This window comes from Borostomias antarcticus (genome assembly GCF_949987555.1).
Source record: "Borostomias antarcticus genome assembly, chromosome: 7".
Lineage (NCBI taxonomy): Eukaryota > Metazoa > Chordata > Actinopteri > Stomiiformes > Stomiidae > Borostomias > Borostomias antarcticus.
Window position 1 is genome coordinate 13,658,791 of NC_140240.1, and position 23,158 is coordinate 13,681,948.

General features: G+C 43.7%; 1 protein-coding gene across 1 annotated transcript in view; it reads right to left on the reverse strand.

The window, feature by feature from the left end:
* shmt2 (serine hydroxymethyltransferase 2 (mitochondrial)) overlaps positions 1-23,158 on the reverse strand; it is a 53,228-nt gene that overhangs the window by 18,542 nt on the left and 11,528 nt on the right. Inside the window, exons 2-3 of the mRNA XM_084441108.1 lie at positions 14,679-14,870; positions 8,443-8,522 (exon numbers count right to left, since the gene is read on the reverse strand). Of these exons, the coding sequence (XP_084297234.1) occupies positions 8,443-8,522; positions 14,679-14,870 (272 nt within the window). The remainder of the gene's footprint in view (positions 1-8,442; positions 8,523-14,678; positions 14,871-23,158) is intronic.

Genomic DNA, 23,158 nt, shown 5'->3' on the forward strand with positions numbered 1-23,158 from the left:
ATAATAACAATGCTATTACACTGTCGTAAGATAGACCATTATTACAAAAATGTTCTAACATTGCTAGAGCGTCAGTGTAACATCACTATACTGTATAGCATAATTATAACAATATAACATTGTTATAATATTACTATAAAATTGCTATAGAATCGATATCATTTAAATATCACTAGGTCAAGGTCAACTTATTTGTCACATGCACAGTAATACAAGGTAAAACATGCAGTGAAATGATAAAGGGTAAAACATCATTATAACATTGTTACAACATCCCAACAGCATGTGATTAGCTGTTCAGGCATAAGATGATGTTACAAGGTAACATAAGTCTAGGGCGTCAGGGACTGTCTGTCCTCTCAGGGTTCAGGTTAGGGTTCTGAGACTCAGTCCTCTCAGGGTTCAGGTTAGGGTTCTGAGACTCAGTCCTCTCAGGGTTCAGGTTAGGGTTCTGAGACTCAAGTCCTCTCAGGGTTCAGGTTAGGGTTCTGAGACTCAGTCCTCTCAGGGTTCAGGTTAGGGTTCTGAGACTACGGTCTCAGGGTTCAGATTAGAGTTTTGAGACTCTGTCCACTCAGGGTTAGGGTTCTGAGACCATCATCTCTGGGTTAAGGTTCTGAGACTCTGTCCTCTGAGACTGCTACTGAAATGAACATCCCTGTAAGACTCAGTGAGTGGACCGTTTCAATGTCCGGGTTCCTTCTGTAAATGACATGGAGATGGAAGCAAGCCAAAATGCTGCCTCTTCAACTGTGTCAGCATAGGAGCCGTCACCCTCTGGCTCATCACACCTGTCCACCGCAGCTATGAGGGCAGGACAAGGCAGACGAACAGGAAAGGATTCATACATAAATCAGTTTAAATAAATAGGAGAGAGCAACAGATTCATTCAATCTGAACATCAAAGTCAGGCATTTCATGACAGAGCACTATGGGATCAGTGGGATGTTGATCTTAAATACCTAATACTTAAAACCCAAAACATGATGCCTCGTCAATCGTCCGACTGAGCATTTTATTGTACACGGTACCGGTGTCTTGCTCATATGACTAATAAACATCCTTGAATCTATTGTGACGAGTAACCGGGGAACGGCCTTGTGGCCAAGGCCAGGATGATGTGGAAGGATCACAGGATCACTCTGCTGCGCTGGGGGAGAAAGAACTGTAGCGCATCCACAAGGCCAACTCAGAGGCTCAGGGGCAGGTTCCACCCTCTGCCATCTGGATCCGGAATGAGGACATTGTCTGGGTCTGCTTATTGGCTCCACCACTACTACTATACTCTGTGTGTGTGTGTGCGTGTGTGTGTGTGTGTGTATATATGTATATATATCGTACTGGTACTTATCTATTTAACTCTCTTTGTATAGGGCAGCTCATCATTCTTATAGATTCAACCCAAGTGTACAGTATAACTCATCTGTGTATATCTTGGTACAGTAAAGTGCATCCGGAAAGTAATCATATCCCTTCACTTTTTCCCACAATGTTATGTTATAGACTTATTCCAAAATGGATTAAATTTGCCCCCTCAGAACTCTACACACAATACCCCAAAATGACAAAGTTTTGAAATGTATTAAGGAATATAGCTGCAAGCAGCAATATGGGGGCCAAGCAGTACATCAAAGGCAACAAGTGAAACACGCCATAGCCACATTTGAATCCCTACCGCAGTTTTGAAAATCAGGCATATGGCTCAGCATAAACACACTTCCAACTTTGACACGTTGGTGGCGCTAGAGTTTGATGAGTCAACATAGACTTGGTGACAGGTGTCATGGGACTGTCCCCAATGAGTGTGCCCAATGTGGTTTAGATACATTAAAATGTTTGAGATATGACCTCACTTTCTGTTTGGCGGCTTTGCCGCCGATTTCGATAGACTAACAAGCGAACGCTTTCAACTTTCAAATATCCTTCAATTTCAATTTCAAACCTTTATTTAAACTCGTAGGGCAATTGAGGTTTCCCTCATTTCCAATACTGACGAGTTCACAAGCAAACATCAACAAAACATAAGCAATTTACAACAATAATACAATTAAAATCTAAAACAGTGACAAGTTGAGGAACAAATGTGTAGAGCCATGGCTCTGAACTCCGTATCGGAGGGAAGCAGCTCTAGCTTCAATGTCTGTTGGAGAGTTCCAGGTATACGGGCCATCATAACTGAATGCAGTCCGTCCAAGTTCTGTACGAGAACGAGGGACCTTAAAGGAGTAGTAAAGGGAAAATACATGTTTAGACCTGTTTTAAGGTTACTTATGATCATATACAATGGTTCAGATCAAAATGTTGACAAAACTAGCACTTTTGAGAAAGTGTGATAATTGCTCTACCACCGTTTTGGTCATACAATGGATGTGGGTGGGCACCGTGAAAAATCATTCAAAAAACATGTTAAACTCTCAATTTCAAAGACAAGAAACTCACCGAGGTGTTAGTTGGCGTTGACATATAATTCGCCATAAAGTAAGATTCTAGTTCATCTGGAAAGGCTTTTTTAAATATTTAGCATAGAACTATTTAGTCGCAGCACATACGTGTGTAAACTTCCGCAAATTAGGTAGCCTAGCAACAAAAAATAACAATAGCTACCGTAAGTAGTTCCGCTTCCTGAATCCCCTCTGCGGATTGATCTACACATCTATAACGGTCACTTCAATACAAGTCAATGGATTTCATAAAATGATCAATAAAACCCTACAGGATTCATACTTTGCGGCGAGTTTGATGTCAGAACACCAACGGACACCAATTACCCCCTCGGTGAGCTTCTTGTCTTTGAAATCGAAAGTTTAACATGTTTTTGAAAGATTTTTAAAGGTGCCCACCCACATACATTGTATGACCAAAACGGTGTTAGAGCAATTATCAGACTTTCTCAAAAGTGCTAGTTTTGTGAACGTTTTGATCTGAACCATTATATATCATCATAAGTAACCTTAAAACAGGGCTAAACATGCATTTTCCCTTCACTACTCCTTTAAAAACAAGAAGATAATTCGATCAAGTCTGATGAGTGCCGACACTCCGAACCAGCAGAGATGACAGGTACGGTGGAAGTTTGCCAGCAATGCTTTTATAAATGAACATAAACCACTGATAGTTACACCTTGAAGACAGAGATGGCCAGCCAACTTTATCATAAAGAATGCAATGGTGAGTGTCATAACTATCGTTTGTAGACATTGGTCTAGAGATTGTGTGTACCAAGTTTCGTGTGGATTGGCTCAAATTCCTAGGATCAAGGTTATTATAGTTAACGAGAACTAACTAAAAAATGAAAACTAGGTGTGAAAAAACATTTTAGTTAACTGAAATAAAAATAAAAACTAGACTTTACAAAAAAACGATAACTAACTAAAACTGCATTGTGTGTTTATAAAACTAACTAAACTGAAACTTTCATTTCATACATAAGCCTAGTATTTTGGGTGGATATGAAATCTATCCGCCATTTTATTTAGCTGTGCCCCTGTGAAGAAGTAACCTGACGTGCGCCAGATGGTTTGTTTCACACGGAGTGAAACAACGTGAGCTCACGAGATCAGGATTATCTGATAAGGCTAGCACAGAAGAAAAAAAATCTAAAACTAATACTGAAACTAATAAAAACTAAACTAAAAATAAGCATTTTCAAAAAATAAAAAATAAACTAGCAAACCTGCTTTAAAACTAATCAAAACTAAACTGAAATTGATAACAAAAAGTTAAAACGATATAAAAATAAACTAATGAAAAAAGCTAAACTATTATAACCTTGCCTAGGATACATTAAGTGTTTTTCACAAAAGCGAAAATGGTGGCAATGGGTGTGGAAAATGACGTCATAGGGTGTGTTGAACTCGGCCTGAGCCAAGGAATCAAAAATGGTACCTCGTTTTTGAAAATTGGGCTGACGGGTCAATAGTTGCATGCACTTATAACTTTGACACATTGGTGGCGCTAGAGTGTTTGAGATGAGACTAGGTGAGGAGGGTCATGGCACTATCCCGAATGAGTGTGCCAATTTTCACAACTTTTTACCATACACTCAAATATCACGTGCTGTATCCACATCCTTTACTCAAGTCTTCTTGAGTATGATGCTACAAGCTTGGCACACCTTTTTTTGGGCAGGTTCTCCCATTCTTCTCTGCAGATCCTCTCAAGTTCTGTGAGGTTATATGGGGAACGTCGTTGCACAGCTATTTTCAGGTCTTTCCAGAGATGTTCAATCGGGTTCAAGTCTGGGCTCTGGCTGGGCCGCTCAAGGACATTCACAGACTTGTCCCGAAGCCACTCCTTTGCTATCTCAGCTGTGTGCTTAGGGTCGTTGTCCTGTTGATTCTGTAACTATTTTTCTACTGTACTGATAGTCATGTCTCTCCTGGGACGTATTTAGCCCATGTTTATTGCTCTGTAAATGTTCTTGGCCAATAGACAAACATTTTCCAGGAGCTTGCTCGATAGGTCAGGGAATCATTTTTACAGCTAATTTTTTCGGCCCTTGGGTGAACTGTTTTTTTTGCTTCCATCTGGAATATGTAGGGGTGGGACCTATGTCCATCCCCCCATTGCACTCTGTAAAGCGCATTGTGTTGCCTCTGTGTATGAAATGCGCTATACAAATAAAGTTTGATTTGATTTGGAAGGTGAACCTTCACCCCAGTCTGAGGTCCAGAGCGGTCTTCATCAAGGATCTCTCTGTACTTTCATCTTTCTCTCGATCCTGACTACTCTGCCAGTTCCTGCCACTGAAAAACATCCCCACAGCACGATGCTGCCACCACCATGCTTCACTGTAGGAGAGGTGATGAGCGGTGCCTGGTTTCTTCCAGACTTGACGCTTGGCATTCAGGCTAAAGAGTTCAATCTTGGTTTCATCAGACCAGAAAATCTCGTTTCTCATGGTCTGACAGTCCTTTAGGTGCCTTTTGGAAAACCTCAAGCGGGCTGTCATGTGCCTTTTACTGAGGAGTGGCTTCAGTGGGTTTGAAATGGGCGTTGTTTAATTTGTTTAATGTGACGTCATTATATCCGAGATCCAATCATTAAAAAATGCACGTTAGTAAGCCCTACCAACCCGCTAAATCTGCCTCGTCGACAGCAAATTTGCAGTTAGCTAACATATTTGATCCAGCCTAGTATCTTTGTCCATTTTTATCTATCCATCTACCGGTATCTATTTTTATCTATCCTCTATCTCCCCACCCTGTGCACCATCATGATTGTTTGTGCTGTCCCTGGGTGCTCATCGGTGAGATGACAACAAGTCATTCTTTAGTTTTCCAACTGTGTTGGATTTAGAGAAACAGTGGACCGCGTTTTTGGTGAGCCGTGGTGGAGCAGTCCGGAAACATACCTTCATATGCTGCGCTCATTCATTAAATTCTGCCAGAAAGCCATGGGTTTTGCACAATGACCTTGTAGCTGGAGCAGTACCCTCTCTCCCTCCACTTCAGCCTCTCCCCGATGCCCAGAGCCTAGAGATCGATCATGTAAGTTACTTGCTAATGATAAAGTTTAAGTAAATGTTCCACGTTTATTGTTAACCTCACCTTTTTCTAAAGAAATCTAACATTGTTAGCTTGCCAACTCAGTGCTTTGTAGCTGCTTAGCAGCCTAATAATGTTAGCGCTAGCTAGTATGGTTAGAACTAGCTGTGGCTAACTAATTCTACTAATGGATAGAAAAGCATTTTGGAACTCACCATTCAGTGATCGATTAAAATGAATTATTTGGAGATGGCAGGGCTTCTACTGTATTTCTGCATCCTCTGAGAATTGAGTATCTGACGGCTCAAACATATACGGCTGGAATTTTAGTTGCTGTGCATAGTGCGTTGCTAGTTTAGATGAGATTGTCATTGGCGGATCAAAATGTCGATCAAATCCTGATCTGACGCGCCCACACATTCCTGAGAAAAGGTCTAGAGAGCAAAATGAGCCGTTTTTGAACACTTTTTTCGAAGGGTTCTGAACGTTTATTTTAACTCAGATTTTTGTGGATGCTTAAAGATACACTAACATTTGATATCATATGCATTTTTACTATTTCAAGCCAAGTTTCCAGAGGCTTTAAATACCTCAGCCCCTCAATCGAGAATGAGCCAATATATATTTTGTCACAGCGAGTTAAACAGGACATTACGGCCAAACTAAACCAAGCACCATTTTTTTCAATGATTATGGTACTACTACTCAAGATCTGTCCAAGCGTGACCAACATAGCCATGTATACCGTTATGTCACCATAATACAAAATCCAATGGACATTGCTATCGACATCAAAATAATTGAGGCTTTTTGGGGATTTGAGGAGACGGCTGACACGTCTGCAAGCGAGCTGGAAAACAGTGGAGTTTATTCAGGAGTACAAGCCAGAATACGCAAAAAGGAGCCACTTGCCACCTATGTACACTGTGCAGCACATAACCTAAATTTAGCCCTGAATGATGCAGTAAAAAACATCCCTGAGATTAAACAGTTTTACGACACCATAGAACAGCTGTATATATTCTTTAGCCACAGTATTAAAAGGTGGGCCATGCTCACTGGCATCATATCCACTGACCTCTCAGCTCACTCGGGCGTAACACTGGAGCGTCTATGTCCCACCCGTTGGTCATCTAGGTATGAGTCTCTTACTATACGGTACAGATATGCAGACATAATGAAAGCACTGACAAAAATAGTTCTGCCCAGTGACAAGAAAGAAGAGCGTTGTGAAGCAGCGGGATTGAAGAAAACAATGGAGAAATTCTGTTTCATTTTTCTATTGGTTCTGCAAAGTAAAGTATTAGAGAGTGTAAATGTTGTCTCGAAAATACTCCAAGACACAAACACAGTCAGTGGAATTGCTGGAGAATGCTATACAGATCTTGTCTGAGTACCGGGGTGCTTTTGACCAGGCAAAGACAACAGCGCAGACACTCGCAGACAAATGGGGAGCTCAGAACACTTTCGAAAATGGACGAATGAGAAGAGTCAAACGTCATTTTGACGAGCTTTCTGAAGACGAGCATCTATCAGATGCAGAGAGCTATTTCAGAGTAATCATTTTTATGCCAATCTGGACATAACGATCAACCAACTCTCCCACAGATTCACAGCTCTGCGAGCGACCTCTCACACGTTTGAGGCCTTACACCCCGTGACGCTTCAACTCACAAGCGATGGTGATCTGTATGAAAAGGCAAAATGTTTGTCTGACTACTACAACAGGGACATAGCAACATTTCCTGCATAACTTCTGTCATTCAGGACCTGTTTTAGAGCAGATTTCCCAGCAGCCCTCAGCCTTCCATATAGCCTAGATGCCGATTGTAGACAATCACTCCGTAACATCCACCTTCGGAGAGATCTGCACTGCCCTGCTTTTGTATCTGACATTACCTGTGACCGTGTCCACAGCCGAGAGATCATTTTCAAACTTAAGCTCGTCAAGACCAACCTGAGAAGCAGCATGGGCCAGGAAAGGCTGAACGGGCTGGCTATCCTGTCCATTGAGAGCATCAGGGCTCCAGAGCTGAACGTCAAGGATATTGTCGAGGATTTTGCTCAACGCAAGGCTCGTCGAATGCATTTCAAATAGGTGAGTCCAAGTGCTTTTTAATGTTTGTGGTATCTGATGGGCCGTGCCCCTATTTGACGTAGGCCTAGTGGGATTTTGGAGTCAGGTTGCCGCCGAGCCCCTTCGTTGTGTAGCCTGCGTGTTTCTGATCTGGTAGGCTGCTGTGCGTGCTGCCATGGACTCAGATTTATATGATCGGCCGTCTGTTTTGAGACTGCTGCACGTCAGAGCGCTATCCGTTGTTCCATAGTGGTTTTTGACCTTTGACCTCTATCCTTTCCCAATACAAGTAACAATTTTGACTGTAAAATCCAACACACCTAATGGTGTGTGTGTGTGTGCGTGTGTGTGTGTGTGTGCGTGTGTGTGTGTGTGTGCGCGCATGCTTCATATGGTAACTGCACTAGGGCCCCATGTAACTACGTTACGCCACTGATGTAACTTAACAAAATGTGGGGAAAAGTGACGGGATATAAATACTTTTCGGATGCACTGTATATTTGACAGCTCATTCCATTCTTCTATATATTTTGAATTTGTTTCTTTTGTACTTTTTACTTTACTTATGAAATACACTTAGGAGCCAGCTATAACATTTCACTGCACATTGTACTTGTATGATGGAGTATGTGACAAATAAATGTGAACTTGAAAAGAGGTGTGTGGCTGCAGCGGTACAAGAGACATTTACTAGATCTGAGGCCGACGTGACGATCACTGAACATACAGGACATTGTTGCTAGGTGGTTGGAGGAGTAAAATCAATGGTATGACTTTGCTGGATGGCTGTAGATGTAGTGTATAACGTTGCTGGGAGGTTGAACTGAGACACTCAGAGATGGTTGCAGTGTAGCTTGCCTGGTCCAGACAGACACTCACCTCTTTCCTGGGTAGCCCTCAGAATACTTATTGTTGAGACAGGAGCCCAGCGCCTCGAGAGCAGCTCGACTGCAGAAATTCTGTAGAGATAAAGTGTGCGCATACACATGCATGCGCACACACGCGCACACACACACACACACACACACGCACACGCACGCACACGCACGCACACGCACGCACACACACGCACACACACGCACACACACACACACACAATCAATGGGCGCAGTGGACAGAAGGACAAGAGCTGCAGATTAAAGTGTGTTAAGTGATTGTGAGAAATCCCCCTCAAGCTAAAGACAATCATTACAGTATTGAACCCTAGAACTCCTCTATAGACTTCCTCTCACTAGATCACCAGCCTCTCCTCCACCAGCCAATCACTGGACACCGGCCTGGAATAGCCTATAAAAACATCCCTGTGGGCTGTTGACATAGGATTGGGAGTGCAGGAGGGGAAACCTAGCCTATCGATACAGAGGCTGTGCCTCTCAGCCAATCACGGGCATGGGAGGATCGACACCCATCAGACTGTCTCTTCTTTTAGGGAAAATCTTCCCATGGGACTACAGGTGGAAATTAGCCTCTGGCTACAACCTGGCTAGTTTACAATCTCTGTTTGTATTGATAAAATCATATAGTGATTGTTCATTAACTTGCGCTGTCCCTCAGCAAAAAAAAAAAAAAAAAAAAAAAAACTGGCACTCTCACACTGGCTTTAGACAGAGCTCAGTGCCAGGCAATGTTGCCACACGCACACACACTACAATCCCCACAGACACACGCGGTCTGTCTCTCTCTCTCACACACACACACACACACACACACACACACACACACACACACACACACACACACACACACACACACACACACACACACACACACACACACACACACACACACACACACACACACACAATCATCCACCTCCATCCCATCCACCCCCCTCCCCCAGGGGTATGCTAATGCTCTCTCCCCGGGCGGCGGAGCGGAGATCAGGGGAGACATCAGCTCAGGTAACGGCTTTCTCCTGCGCACGTCACCCACGCTGAGAACAGCGCTCACATTAGAATTGGAAATGCAATCGTGAGAGTGTGAGAGTGTGTGTGTACACATATAGGGGTGGGTGTGTGTGTCAGTGTGCATGTGAGAAAGTGTATGCATGTCAGGGTAGGAAATTTGTCATTTTAGGGGCAAGGCCATTTGGCCTTCAGTGTCACTCAATTTTTTAGGGCACAAAGGCCATTGAGTGATATAAGAGGATTTGGAGCCTACAAATAAATAACTTTCAACTTAAAAAGTTTTTATATTTGAGTAAGGACTACTATTTAAAGGAGTAGTAAAGGGAAAATACATGTTTAGCCCTGTTTTAAGCTTACTTATGATCATATACAATGGTTCAAACATGTATTTTTTTTGTCAAAACTTTGACAAAAGTAGCACTTTTGAGAAAGTCTGATAATTGCTCTACCACGTTTCGGTCATACAATGGATGTGGGTGGGCACCTTGAAAAATCATTCAAAAACATGTTAAACTCTCGATTTCAAAGACAAGAAGCTCACCGAGGGGGTAATTGGTGTCCGTTGGTGTTCTGACATCAAATTTGACGCAAAGCATGAACCCTTTAGGGTTTTATTGATAATTTTATGAAATCCATTGACTTGTATTGAAGCGACCGTTGTAGATGTGTAGATCAATCCGCAGAGGGGATTCAGGAAGCGGAACTACTTACGATAGCTATTGTTATTGTTTATGTTGCTAGGCTACCTAGTTTGCGGAAGTTTACACACGTATGTGCTGCGACTATTACATTACATTAGTCATTTAGCAGACACTTTTATCCAAAGCGACTAACAATAATTGCATTTAACGTAGGAAGAGCCAATGTACTACTACTTGCCAGAACTCACAAGTACATCTTCTTTCTAAAACAAGTGACTAAGAGCATAATCTAGTGCTGAAGGCAAAGTGAAAGAATCTAAAGTACAGTGCAATATAATATAATACAATAAGTGCTTAGGTGGGAGGATTGTTGTAGTACTTCTTGAAGAGATGAGTTTTGAGCCTGCGACGAAAGATGGGCAGCGACTCTGCTGTCCTGACATCAGTGGGCAGCTCATTCCACCGACTATAGTTCTATGCTAAATATTTAAAAAAGCCTTTCCAGATGAACTAGAATCTTACTTGCGAATTATATGTCAGAACGGCAATTAACACCTCTGTGAGTTTCTTGTCTTTGAAATTGAGTTTAACATGTTTTTTGAATGATTTTTCAAGTTGCCCACCCACATCAAAACCCGTATGACCAAAACGGTGGTAGAGCAATTATCAGACTCTCAAAAGTGCTAGTTTTGTCAACGTTTTGATCTGAACCATTGTATATGATCATAAGTAACCTTAAAACGGGGCTAAACATGCATTTTCCCTTTACTACTCCTTGGGACATGATATCAAATCCAAATATAAACTGAACTATCCCTTTTACCACCCACATTTAATTATGCAGTACAATAACTATGTTCTCAATGACCAATAAGAAACATGAATGACATGACAAATTCACTTTTTTGTATCAATGAATGCCTCTATAATGTTGTCACAAGTCATGCAATCCTGGTTGAATCATTCCAATAACAGTAGCCACTAGCAACACTGACAATAATTTTGTAGCAGGCACTTAGCAGCAGAATCTTGTAGACGTTTCAGTCGCAACATTCTGGAAAGGCAAGTGCAGTGTAATTAGTTTAGATATAGTGTTGGATATGCTAGCTATGTTGGATAGCTAACTAGCAAGGTAGTAGATTAGGACTGTCAACTTACACTGGTATTAAGAACAGAAGGTTTGATTCAGTTAAGGACTCAATAGGTCAGCTATTGATGCTGGCTGTAAGTAATCAAGTAACATTAGCTAACTAACTGGTGCTGCCTGTAGTGGTTAGAGCTAGCTAGAATAACGATAGTTAGCCAACGTTAGCCAACACCCAGGACAAAGACCTTCTCTCCTCTGGATATCGTTTTGTTGAAAACGAAGAACAGTTGGGCATTGGCCTTTTGAAACATGTCATAATTTATTAGCTAGCTACCTTGCTTGCACTCCCCATTCAAACCAGAACTGCAGCGACAGTATGTACTGTAGATTGTTTGTGGATTGGATGTGGATGGTTTGCATGTTTGTGGATTGGATGTGGATGGTTTGCATGTTTGTGGATTGGATGTGGATGGTTTGCATGTTTGTGGATTGGATGTGGATGGTTTGCATGTTTGTTGATTGGATGTGGATCGGTTGCATGTTTGTGGATTGGATGTGGATCGGTTGCATGTTTGTGGATTGGATGTGGATGGTTTGCATGTTTGTGGATTGGATGTGGATCAGTTGCATATTTGTGGATTGGATGTGGATCGGTTGCATGTTTGTGGATTGGATGTGGATCGGTTGCATGTACGCGCCAGTGTCACATGGCATCAACGCCCTCAGGCTACAGTGTATACTGTCATAATGTAGCTTACACTGAATTAATTTTAGAATATCAAAAAAACGACAGGAGACCACACAAAATATCGAGGTTAAAGCAACCTCGATATTTTGACAGTAGCAAGGGCACAAAAGCCATGGTGGCTGCAGAGGGTACAATTATTTCCAGGGCATCACGGCCAGAGCGAGGGGCATCAATGGTCATGGCCTCCATGTAATTCCCACCCTGGTGTATGTGTCGGTGTGTGTGTGTGTTTATTTGTGTCAGTGTGTATGTGAGAGTGTGTACAGTATATGTCAGTGTATGTGTATATATCAGTGTGTGCGCGCATGTGCGTCTATGTGTGTGTGTCTGTCTGTATGCATCTATGTGTGTTTATTTGTGTCAGTGTGTATGTGGGGGAGTGTGTGTGTGTGTCAGTGTGTGTGTCTTCATTCTAAACACGGAGGGCTTGTCTGGCCTGTCGAGCGAGCCGCAGAGAGAGCAGGATGAAGATATCTTTATCTCACAGTCCACTGGCCAGGCTTTGTGTGGAGAGGGGCTGATACACACCGATGAACAGGCATCACGGTGGCCCGGAGAGGCAGGAGGAGAGGGGTAGAGGTGCAGGAGAGGGGGAGGAGAGGTGTAGAGCAGGGGTGTCAATCTCTGGCCCGCGGGCCAAATTTGGCCCGCAGTGTAATTATATTTGGCCCGCGAGGCAATACCAAATGACTACTAGAGCTGGCCCGCCAGTATTATACAGCGCATTCACCGCTAACACTACAAATCCCATAATGCTCTGCTGTTGTTTTGGCACGTCAATCAAGACAGGACCCAGAAACGCCCTCTCTTCTGTGACAGTAGTCATAGCAATCTCATACTACAACTGTAACCGTGTTACCCCTTCTTAAAAATGGCGAAAAGAAAGGCAGAAAACAGAAGCTTTACGTTATGTAACGTCTCACTGTGATAGAGACACCTGTGTTGACCTAGCCGGCCGCTGTGTTTGCTCTGTTCCTGTTCATTCAATCCTGTCTGCCTTCTTGCCGGCCTGTCTGCCTGGCTGTCTGTCTGTCTGCCTGGCTGTAGGACAGTCAGGGTTTTACAAGATTCTCTACTGAGCAGATGGAGCACCAACACTTGTGTCTGAGGGCGTATTCACATAGTGCACACCATTGATGCGCACCAAAAGCGAAAGTGATAAGTACATATTCAATGTTAAAGCAAAACTTGTTTGGGTCCATATTAAAATTTTCATTTGTTCAATGTTGGCCCGCGACTTTGTTCAAGTTTTAAATTTTGGCCCACTGTGTATTTGAGTTTGACACCCCTGGTGTAGAGGGAAGGACGATTTACACTGGATCAAGGTATGGTATTCCTCATGCTAGGCTGCGTTCAGAATCGCATACTTGTACTTTTTACTACCAGTACAGTACATACTACAGCTGCCCCTAGAAAGTACGTGCTTTGTACAGTATGCATACAATTTTGTCATAATATTGCGCCTTGAAATCTGTCACAGTCCATAAAGCAACATTCCTCCACAGCTGTTGCGACCATGGAGCTATCAGATGTAGAAGGACATCCTGGTATTTTTGCCATACTGCATAGCATACTACTGTATGCATTGGGACATACTACATCCTTTTTTGGCATTCTATATAGTATGGAAATATGCGATTCGGAATGCAGCCCTAGACTCACAAGTCTCTAAACGCTTCGCTAAACGAGTCTGAGGACATTCCCCCAGCTAAAACTGTGTGGAAACATTGGAGAGTTTAAAAATCACCTACATTGCAGAACCAAACAAGTCTTGACATGCTTGTAAACACTGTCAAACCAGCATCATGTCCATTATAGGATGGCTGAGTGCAGTCACAGAAAAAAACGCTTTCAAAGTTGATATTTGTCGCGTTTGCAGCAAAACATATTCATGGGTTAAGAACAAACCTTTTTTATTAGGACAAAATGTATCCGTCCGCAGGGCTAAATAGCTAGTTAGCTAGGTAGCAAAGGCTAACGCTAGCTGTATAGCAAGCATTATTCAACAAATCAACTAGACAAAAAACAAAACTGTAAATTCTTAACTGTACCAATCTTGAGGACTGCACTCACATTCGATAAAACTGAATCAAATCTAACGTTGCTCTGGACACCCATGTTGGAAAAATGTCTCTCCGTGTAACAAAGTGATTCTCTATACCTCCAGTTTGTTTCCCTACAGACGAGGATGGGGAATGGGGGGGGGCATCATTTCTAAAAATTTCCAAAGCAGTGGGTGCATTTCTGTAGGTTTGCAACCACAGTATCTTGAATATAAAAAGCCCAGGTTGGTGGGCGGACATCTCCGATTGTCTGGTAATGCGAAACTAGAGAACCCCCTCCTCATTTTAACAACTCTTGAGGAAGAGCCCAGAGGTGTGATGTTACCAGCAGAATAATTCAGCGGGTAGGATGGTGTGTTTTTATAATCACACACGTCTGTAGCCAGTCTGGTAGAGTCTGTCTCGGACTAGAGAGGGGATATGGTCTGTCTCATGCCTGTCTGAGGTGTGAGACAGCGTGAAAGAACGAGACAGTGTGTGACACTGTATGTGTGTGTGTGTGTGTGGGCATGTGTGTGCGTGTGTGGGAGAGTGTGCGTGTGGGCATGTGTGTGCGTGTGTGGGAGAGTGTGCATGTGTGTGCGTGTGTGGGAGTGTGTGTGTGTGTGTGTGTGAGTGAGTGTGTGTGTGGGCATGTGTGTGTGTGTGTGTGGGCATGTGTGTGTTCACCTCGGAGGCGATGAGCTCCAGGCCGCGGCACTGCCGGTCCTTCTCCCTCTGCAGCAGGCCCCACATCTCGGGGTCGTCCTGGGCCAGGCTGTCCTGCCCGCTCCACGGACGCTCCTCCTCCATGCTGCGGCTCGCCGCATGGGACTGCTGACCACGCGTGCCCAGCACCACCGGGGCACGCTGGCGCAGCGGCTGGAAGGGAAGGGGGGGGGGCGACACACAGACACACAGTCACACACACACAGAGGTGGGATACACAAGGGGATAAACAGAAAGGTCAGTCATATATCCATGACACAGCAGCTAACTGCTGCTAATCTGTGTGGCAGTGTGATGTGGAGTGACTCTGGAGACAGCATGAGACTGACAGCATGGCACCACTACACGGTATTACACAGACCTGGCATCACTAACACAGCCAGCCAGCCATGCATTTGTTCGTGCCTCGTCTCTCCCCCTCTCCCTCTCTCCCTAAGAGAACCACAGTGGATGTGTAACTATACTACACAGCCACCCAGCTATAATACACAGCTAGCCAGCTTACCAGCTATACTACACAACCAGCCACCTTACCAGCTATACTACACAACCAACCAGCTTACCAACTATACTACACAACCAGCCAGCTTACCAACTATACTACACAACCAGCCAGCTTACCAACTATACTACAAAACCAGCCACCTTACCAGCTATACTACACAACCAGCCAGCTTACCAACTATACTACACAACCAGTCAGTTTACCAACTATACTACACAACCAGCCATCTTATCAACTATACTACACAACCAGCCATCTTATCAACTATACTACACAACCAGCCAGCTTACCAGCTATACTACACAACGAGCCACCTTACCAACTATACTAAACAATCAGCCAGCTTACCAACTATACTACACAACCAGTCAGCTTACCAACTATACTACACAATCAGCCATCTTACAATCAGCCATCTTATCAACTATACTACACAACCAGCCATCTTATCAATTATACTACACAACCAGTCAGCTTACCAACTACAGTATACTACACAACCAGCCATCTTACCAACTATACTACTGTACATAACCAGCCAATTTACCAACTATACTACACAACCAGCCAGCTTATCAACATCACACAGCCAGACAACTTACCAACGGTGTAAGGAAGATGCTCACTCACTACTCTCCAAAATACCGCCAGGGGCAAGTGAAAGAACATATAGAGTAGGCTATAGAGTAAATTAAAAAAAGACACAAAAAGGGTGAACCATGAGAATGTGCTCAATACCTATGATCAATGCCAACTGAACCAGGATTCTCATTGTGTTCCCTCCCTAGATTGGCCTACATGAAGCATATCTCTCTCTCTGTTTCTCTCTCTCTCTGCATGCAAGCTGTAGACCATTATTCCAGTGAAGTCGCTCACACACTCACAGATGGATACGGAGTCACTCATGGACGAATACGGAGTCACTCATGAACATATACAGTCACTCATGGACAGATACGGAGTCACTCATGGACATATACGGAGTAATGGACAGATACAGAGTAATGGACAGATCCAGAGTCACTCATGGACAGATACAGAGTCACTCATGAACAGATACAGAGTCACTCATGGATAGGGATGAATATCATTAGGATTTTATCGATACCGATACTGATATCAATACCGCTTATCGATACCGATACTTAAATCGATACTCTTATCGATATTACTCTATGTAATTTGGTGAAAAAAAATGAAGACGTGAAAAGATGTTTAAAAAAGTTTTTTTTATTACCTTCAAGGGGGCCCTAGCAACATTGTGAAACTCAGCAGTCAGCAGGAAAATCTTTTCTAGCTTTGAAGCTAAACTTCTCAGTGAGAAGCAAACAGAAAAAGATTGAAGGAGATGACCAAAGCCCTTGCCTTCATATTCAACCCAACAGACAGTAGGTAAAGAAACGTAAATAGAACAATGTTGACTCGAGGAGGCGTGTAGGTAAACAGAACAATGTAGAGGAGGAGCTTCACCTGCAACAACTGGACCACTCTGAGACTGATACACTGCCTGGGTCGATAGGACTTTCCGTTTTAGCTGGCCTTCACTTACATAGTGGAGTGTGACAGTGATATAGTGATCCTGTGTGACACTTGTCCACCCATCACTGGTTATGGCCACTTTTGACACATTAGTAAGCTCAGCTATGAGATTTTTCTTCTCAACTTCATACCAAGCAGGTATGAGGGTGTCTGATAAACTGACTCTGGAAGGGGGCTGGTAACCTGGGTTAAGGGCGTTGGTCATCTCCCTACAGGAATATAAGAAATAACAATCATAAAAGCAATATACGATTAGTTATCTGATCGACAGGACAGCTTACACTAACTTCAAACTTGTGCTAACGTTACATAGGCTAACGTATGCTATTGCCTACTGTACCTAAACCACTTGGACTGAACTGTACTGAAGGGCTGCAGGTCCTTTACAATAAACTTGGTAACAGCCCTGTGACATTCTTCTTTTTTTTCCCACTGTCATCTTCCCTTTGCATTTTTTGGCGATGGTAAAAGGGGTTGTTGGTGGAGCTGGAGCTGTATTGGCTGCTGCTGCTGGTTAGAAATGTTTAAAGTTATATTTTGCCGTTATCGCACCTAGACGGTCGAGAGATGCTTGCACACGAACTAATTAACTAACTAAACGTTATTAGCGGTGGTAAAATTGATGAAAATCCTGAACGAATTACCTTGACTTGACGACGTTGAGGCAGTCTCGGAGTCGGGAGGCTGGTTTGATGAAACGGGGCTGCTAACGTTAGGTATAGCCACTTTGTTTAGGCAGTCAAAAATGCCGCATTCTTTCACCTTGATATCATGACTAACTAGGAGGTGTTTCCCCCCTTGCACGCAACTACTTTCTGACAGATATTACATCTGGACGAGTTTTCATTCAGTTTGCTAAAGTGAGCCCACACCTTTGATCGCCTTGCTCTGATTTTTGACATTTTAACTGAAGAGGGCAGAGGGGGAGAGGGGGGCAGCGTCATCAGTCATCACCTGGCGGATACGACTCGTCATAATTATTTAAAAAAACAAAACACCGTTTGTCCAAAAGCTTAGCGGTACTCGGTAACCAATACAATTAGGAGCCGGTACCTAAAAATACCAGATCTCGGTATGCATCCCTACTCATGGACAGATACGGAGTCATGGACAGATACAGAGTCACTCATGGACAGATACAGAGTCACTCATGAAAAGATACGAAGTCATGGACAGATACAGAGTCACTCATGGACAGATAGTCACACTCATGGACAGATACAGAGTCACTCATGAACAGATACAAAGTCATGGACAGATACGGAGTCACTCATGGACATTACATTCTTACATTCTTTCTTTCTACATTCTTACATTCTTTCTCTCTCTCCCCCTCTCTCTCTCTCCCTGGCTGGCTGTTTGTGAGATATCAATAATCAGCATGGTTGTTCAATTATGCCTCTATCAGCTGAGGAGAGGATGGCTTTACAGCCCCAGTGTACTCAGTGCACATAACACATACAGTATATTCAGCACTTCCCCTTATCTAATCTCCACGCTGGTGCAATCAGAGCCCAGAGCAGTTCCACAGCTCTCTGTCTATCAACCCATCCGCATGGGCATCACAAGATACAGCCTTTCAAGGGTTCATGTTGCTGTGAGCAAGCCAGATAAGACAGAGGAACTATGCAGTAGATGGGTGTCTGTCAGATAGATAGGCCTTCTGTAGGACTATCATCATTGGGTCGTCCTCAGACGGGCCTCCCATCTTTGTCTCGTTATCCCGGTCCTAAAGCCACTACCTGCAGAGGTCGCTGGACCTATGCTACACCAGAATGCTACGTGCAGCACGTGCACGTCAGTATTGAAGATCTGTATGGCGAGAGGCCAAGGGTGGGAAGATAGCATCAAGGAGAATGAGGCTGGCTGGGCACTGCTACAGACACTGAGCTTCTGGCCTGCAAGCTGGTGTTATGGTAGTCTCTTACACAGACGCCAACGTCATCACGCTAGCGAGCTGCCTGCTGGAACGTCTGTGGACATTCCTACAGGATTTTGTTCATGAACTAGCGAGGGCTCCCATCGCTAGTTCACTGATTGGTTCAAAATCTGTGTACTTCCGTACTTCTCGACCAATGGCTGGTTAGTTCTGCTTTGCACCCGCCCTACCGGAATTGCTGTGTCCCTTATCTATTGTCCGACTGTACATTACGAATCGCACTGCTACAGCCTACCGGTAACCTGCTCCTGTGTTTCTGGTACGTCTCTATTTAAATGCAACACCCATTGCAACACCGTCACGTGATCTGCATATCATTAACGATGGGAACGCCCACCTCTGTAACAGAATGAAAGCGGAACGTCTCCAGACTCCCTGGGAGTTTGCTCGCGAGACTAGTGTTATGGGAGCCATCTCCATGGCGCAGACAAGTCGCAATGACGTCCGACCAAAACATTTCATACATAATTATCGACATAATTAAGATGGTTGCAAAAGTGGAGACCACCGATGAGATCAACAGGTATGGCTCAGGGTCCAGCACACAGCCATACAGGAGAACGGCCTCCATGGTGGCGCTGAAGAAGGGGAGCTTGGTTTCATGGGGGAGGTTGGATTTCCACACATTGCTCATGCTGTTTAGAGCCCTCCAAGTGAACGTCTTCCTCACTTTGAGGTCCTGCTCCGTTGAGTTGACCCAAGAGCCCAGGTATTTGAAGTCCTCAACCTCGATCAGAGCAGTACCGTCAGCTGTCACTAGGGGCAGATGTTCCAGGGTGTTAGGTGATGACCTCAGTTTTCTTGGCGTTCAGTCCAAGACCCACCTTGGCACATTCCTTTTCCACTTGTGCTTGCCTCACTTGGTTAGATATCAGGCTGATGTCGTCGGTGTAGTCCAGGTCTGTTAGGACTACAGCGGGATACCTTCTCGACCTCCTACTGTAGGTGTTATAGTGAAGCCGAGATCCTCCTCTCTTCCCTGGATTCCCTGCCTCAGTACGTAGTCCAGGACTATTATAAAGAGGAAGCGTGGGAGGGGGTCCCCTTGTAACACTCCCGCCATAATGTCAAAATCCTCCTCGAAGTTGCCGTCCAGCGTCACAACCCTCCCTTGTATTCCAATACATGGTCCCTATGGCCAAAAGTACATTGGAGAGAACACCATAGGCCTTAAGGATTTTCATCATAATGCCACTGTGTATTGAGTCAAATGCTTTTCTGAAATCAATAAAACAGCACCGCTGCCATGTTGTTCTTCTTCACCTCCTCAATGATCCTCTTCGATCTGAGTTCGTGTGGACCTCCCCTCTCGAAAGCCATTCTGGTTCTCTCTCAAGTGAGGGTCGATGGTGCTGCGCAGCCTGTTAAGTATAATGCAGTTGTACATCTTTGCAATGATATGTTACAGTAGGTTGATGCCACGGTAGGTGGCCGGTTTTGAGGGATCCCCGGATTTAGGCAGTTGGATGATGTTGGAGAAAGACCATAACAGGCTTGTTATTATTCATTAGGGCAAAGTGGCAGATGTCCAAGATGATGCCATCAAGGTCGCAGTTCTTAAAGACCTCTAGTGGAATGCAGTCTGGCCCAGCACTCTTTCTCTGCTTCAGAGTGGATTTCATCCTGGAGAAACGACCCAGAATGCTCTCTGCTCCACACTGAAGCCAGGGCTAAAATTGTGACAGTTTTGGTCGCATGTGTGACTAAAATGTAATCTGTGCAACCTCAAAATATAATTGGGAGCATTGGTGAGAGTGCAAATAATTGCTCTGGTGTTTGTGAGCTTGTGAGACCATCCTGATTTCACGAGCTCACATTCTGTTTCTCTTGAAAATCAGTCTGTATACTCAATAGAGATCAGCGTTTCCACTGGTAAGGTTTTGCCATGGCGCACCGCCACGGCAAGATCCTTGCCGCCACACCAAACATTTGATACAAAAACAATAATACAAATTAGGCTAGGCTATATAAGTCTTAAATTAAAGAAGAGAAATCTTAAAACTTGCTAAATATTTCTGCCTAAATGCGCTTTCAAAACCACTGTCGCGCCCACATTAGGACTATTTATTTTCAATAAGACTCTATTAAGAGCCTATAGGCCGCATGCTCTGTGCCGCTCCATGCTGCTCCTTTCTGAGGTGATCGGAAGACTCAGCGTGTGAAGGGATTTTTTCTTCAGTGAGCGGCATGAGGTTACAATGAAAGATAGGTAGGCTATAGACCCATTTCACGTGGCTGCCATATTGGTCGAGTCTGACGTAATCAGGTGGGAGAATGCGGAAGTGCCCGTTGACTCCAATGTTAAAAGTTCATTATAAAAACACCACTTCAAGAACCAAAATAGTCAGTCAAATAACAGGCTTGTAGCAGGCGGTAATTGGCATGTTCAAAAGAAAATTAATGTTAATAAAGCTGTTTAGTACTCTTTTTTGCCCAATAAGCATCGATAAGAGAATCGATAAGGAATCGGGTCGATAAGCAGAATCGAAATCGCTAAAATCTTACCAATTCCCATCCCTACGCAGCGTTGTCTGATGGATTGTGCGACCGTCTTTTTGGCTGGCTGAACTAACACTAGCTTGCGTTAATGTTCCTCCCGCCACCTAAAAAGTGCCAATCAAAATAACAGAAAAAGCAACAAATTATTTAGGCATGTTTAAAGACTAGCCTACCTTTTTTTTTTTTTTAATCTACAGCTGCTGTTATAATAGTAACCTACAATACATCTGATTAAAATATTTCTATAAACCATATGATTTATTAAGTGCCTGTGTGGGTTAACCATTTTATCCCGTCCAGTTACATGTAATTAATTATATTTTAAGCTCTAGGACTTTACCAGCCTTACAAGATAAGTTAGGCCATCTTTATAGATCTTCAGTTAATTGTTTTTTTTAGGCAGAGGCAGTGATTGTGGTAGGAGAGGACAGGACTGTGGCACAGGCACAGAGTGGAGACACAGGTGAGAGAGAAGAAGAGAGAGAGGTTGTTGAGAGGAGCGCAAAAGAGGAGAGAGGACAAGGAAGGGGACAGGAGAGAGGAGCAAGGGAGGAAGAAGGGCGGTCTCCGATCCCCTGCTTTGGTTTTGAAATCAGACTCTTTTTTTCCACACACCACCACACCTAGTAGTCAGTTCCACAGGAAACACTGGAGATCCTTTTGGGCCAGATCAGAAAACAGATTTAAAGCAGATCTATGACAGCGTGGAGCAGTTGAAGTTAGTGCTGATAAGAATTTTGGGGATTTTTTTCAGATGGTCCATCCAATTATGTGCCAAGTAGTTTAGAAAGTACCTGCCCATTTCCAAACAGTTTCCAACGGTGAGTTCCCAGAAGGTTATGCAAAGCAAACCATCTGGCGTGTCAGGTTAGACAGTGACCATTCTAACCATAACCAATCAACAATGTTCTTACCTTTAATTCACATTTTCATAACAAAGTATGCCCCTGTGTCGTGAACTTCCGCAGCTGGCTAGTAGTTGCTGTACTGGCTCACTTAACTGGCTAGCTAGCCAACATTAGCTAATGTTAGTTTGCGGGATGAAAGGCTTGGAAGCAAGCCAGCTAGGTAATCAACTGGGTCCATCATGTCTAGCTCCGCATTATAACTTTAGCTATCTAACGTTAGCTAGCAAACATCGACTGGGATGCTGTATAAAACTGCTGTAGCTTGAAAAGTCCCCGTACAGCATATTAGCTGGAGAGTTAGCTAGCCACTACTTATGAAGCTACATTCCATCTAACAATGCCACAGATGTCTGCAGAACTAGCTATGAAAGTCTAGTCATCTGCCCAATATCATGCATTTTAATGCTATTTTAATCGTTTTATGGTAAACCCTGTTATATTATTGTTTTCATCCAAAAAAAAAAAAATATATATATATATATACTGTACACCGTATTAGGCCTACATAGAGCTTACATTTTGGTGGGTGCACCTACGTTTTTGCTGGTGCTCCTAACTTTTGGAAATTGGTAAAAATTTCCTAAAGTAAAAAAGTTCATTTCAACCCCTGACTGAAGCGCTGAGGAGGACTTATGACGCGTTCCAGTTGCTTTGGAAACTCTAACGTTCCATAGCAGAATGTAATCTGGGACACCCCCAGAACTGGGATTCCCACCTTGGAAACTCGGGGGAACCTCACCTACCCCGATCAGTGGCAAGGGCGCGACTAACGCCGTTGTTGCTATTGTGGAGCGTTGTCAAGCTGGGCACTGGACCCAAAGAGGAGCAATAACAATGCCTATTAAAAGTACAAATTACTTTGAAAACCAAACAGCACTCTGCTTTGAAGGCATTTATTCTGAGGGGAGATGTTTTTTGCGTTCACGTTATGGCTTAAAATGGCGTTAGATTCAGGCAGATACGTTGGTCACTAGTGACTGGTCTCTAGCGAATGGTTAGGGAAAATCTCCCTCCCCCAAATCGTTTAGAGTGGAAGCAACATCAGACTGAA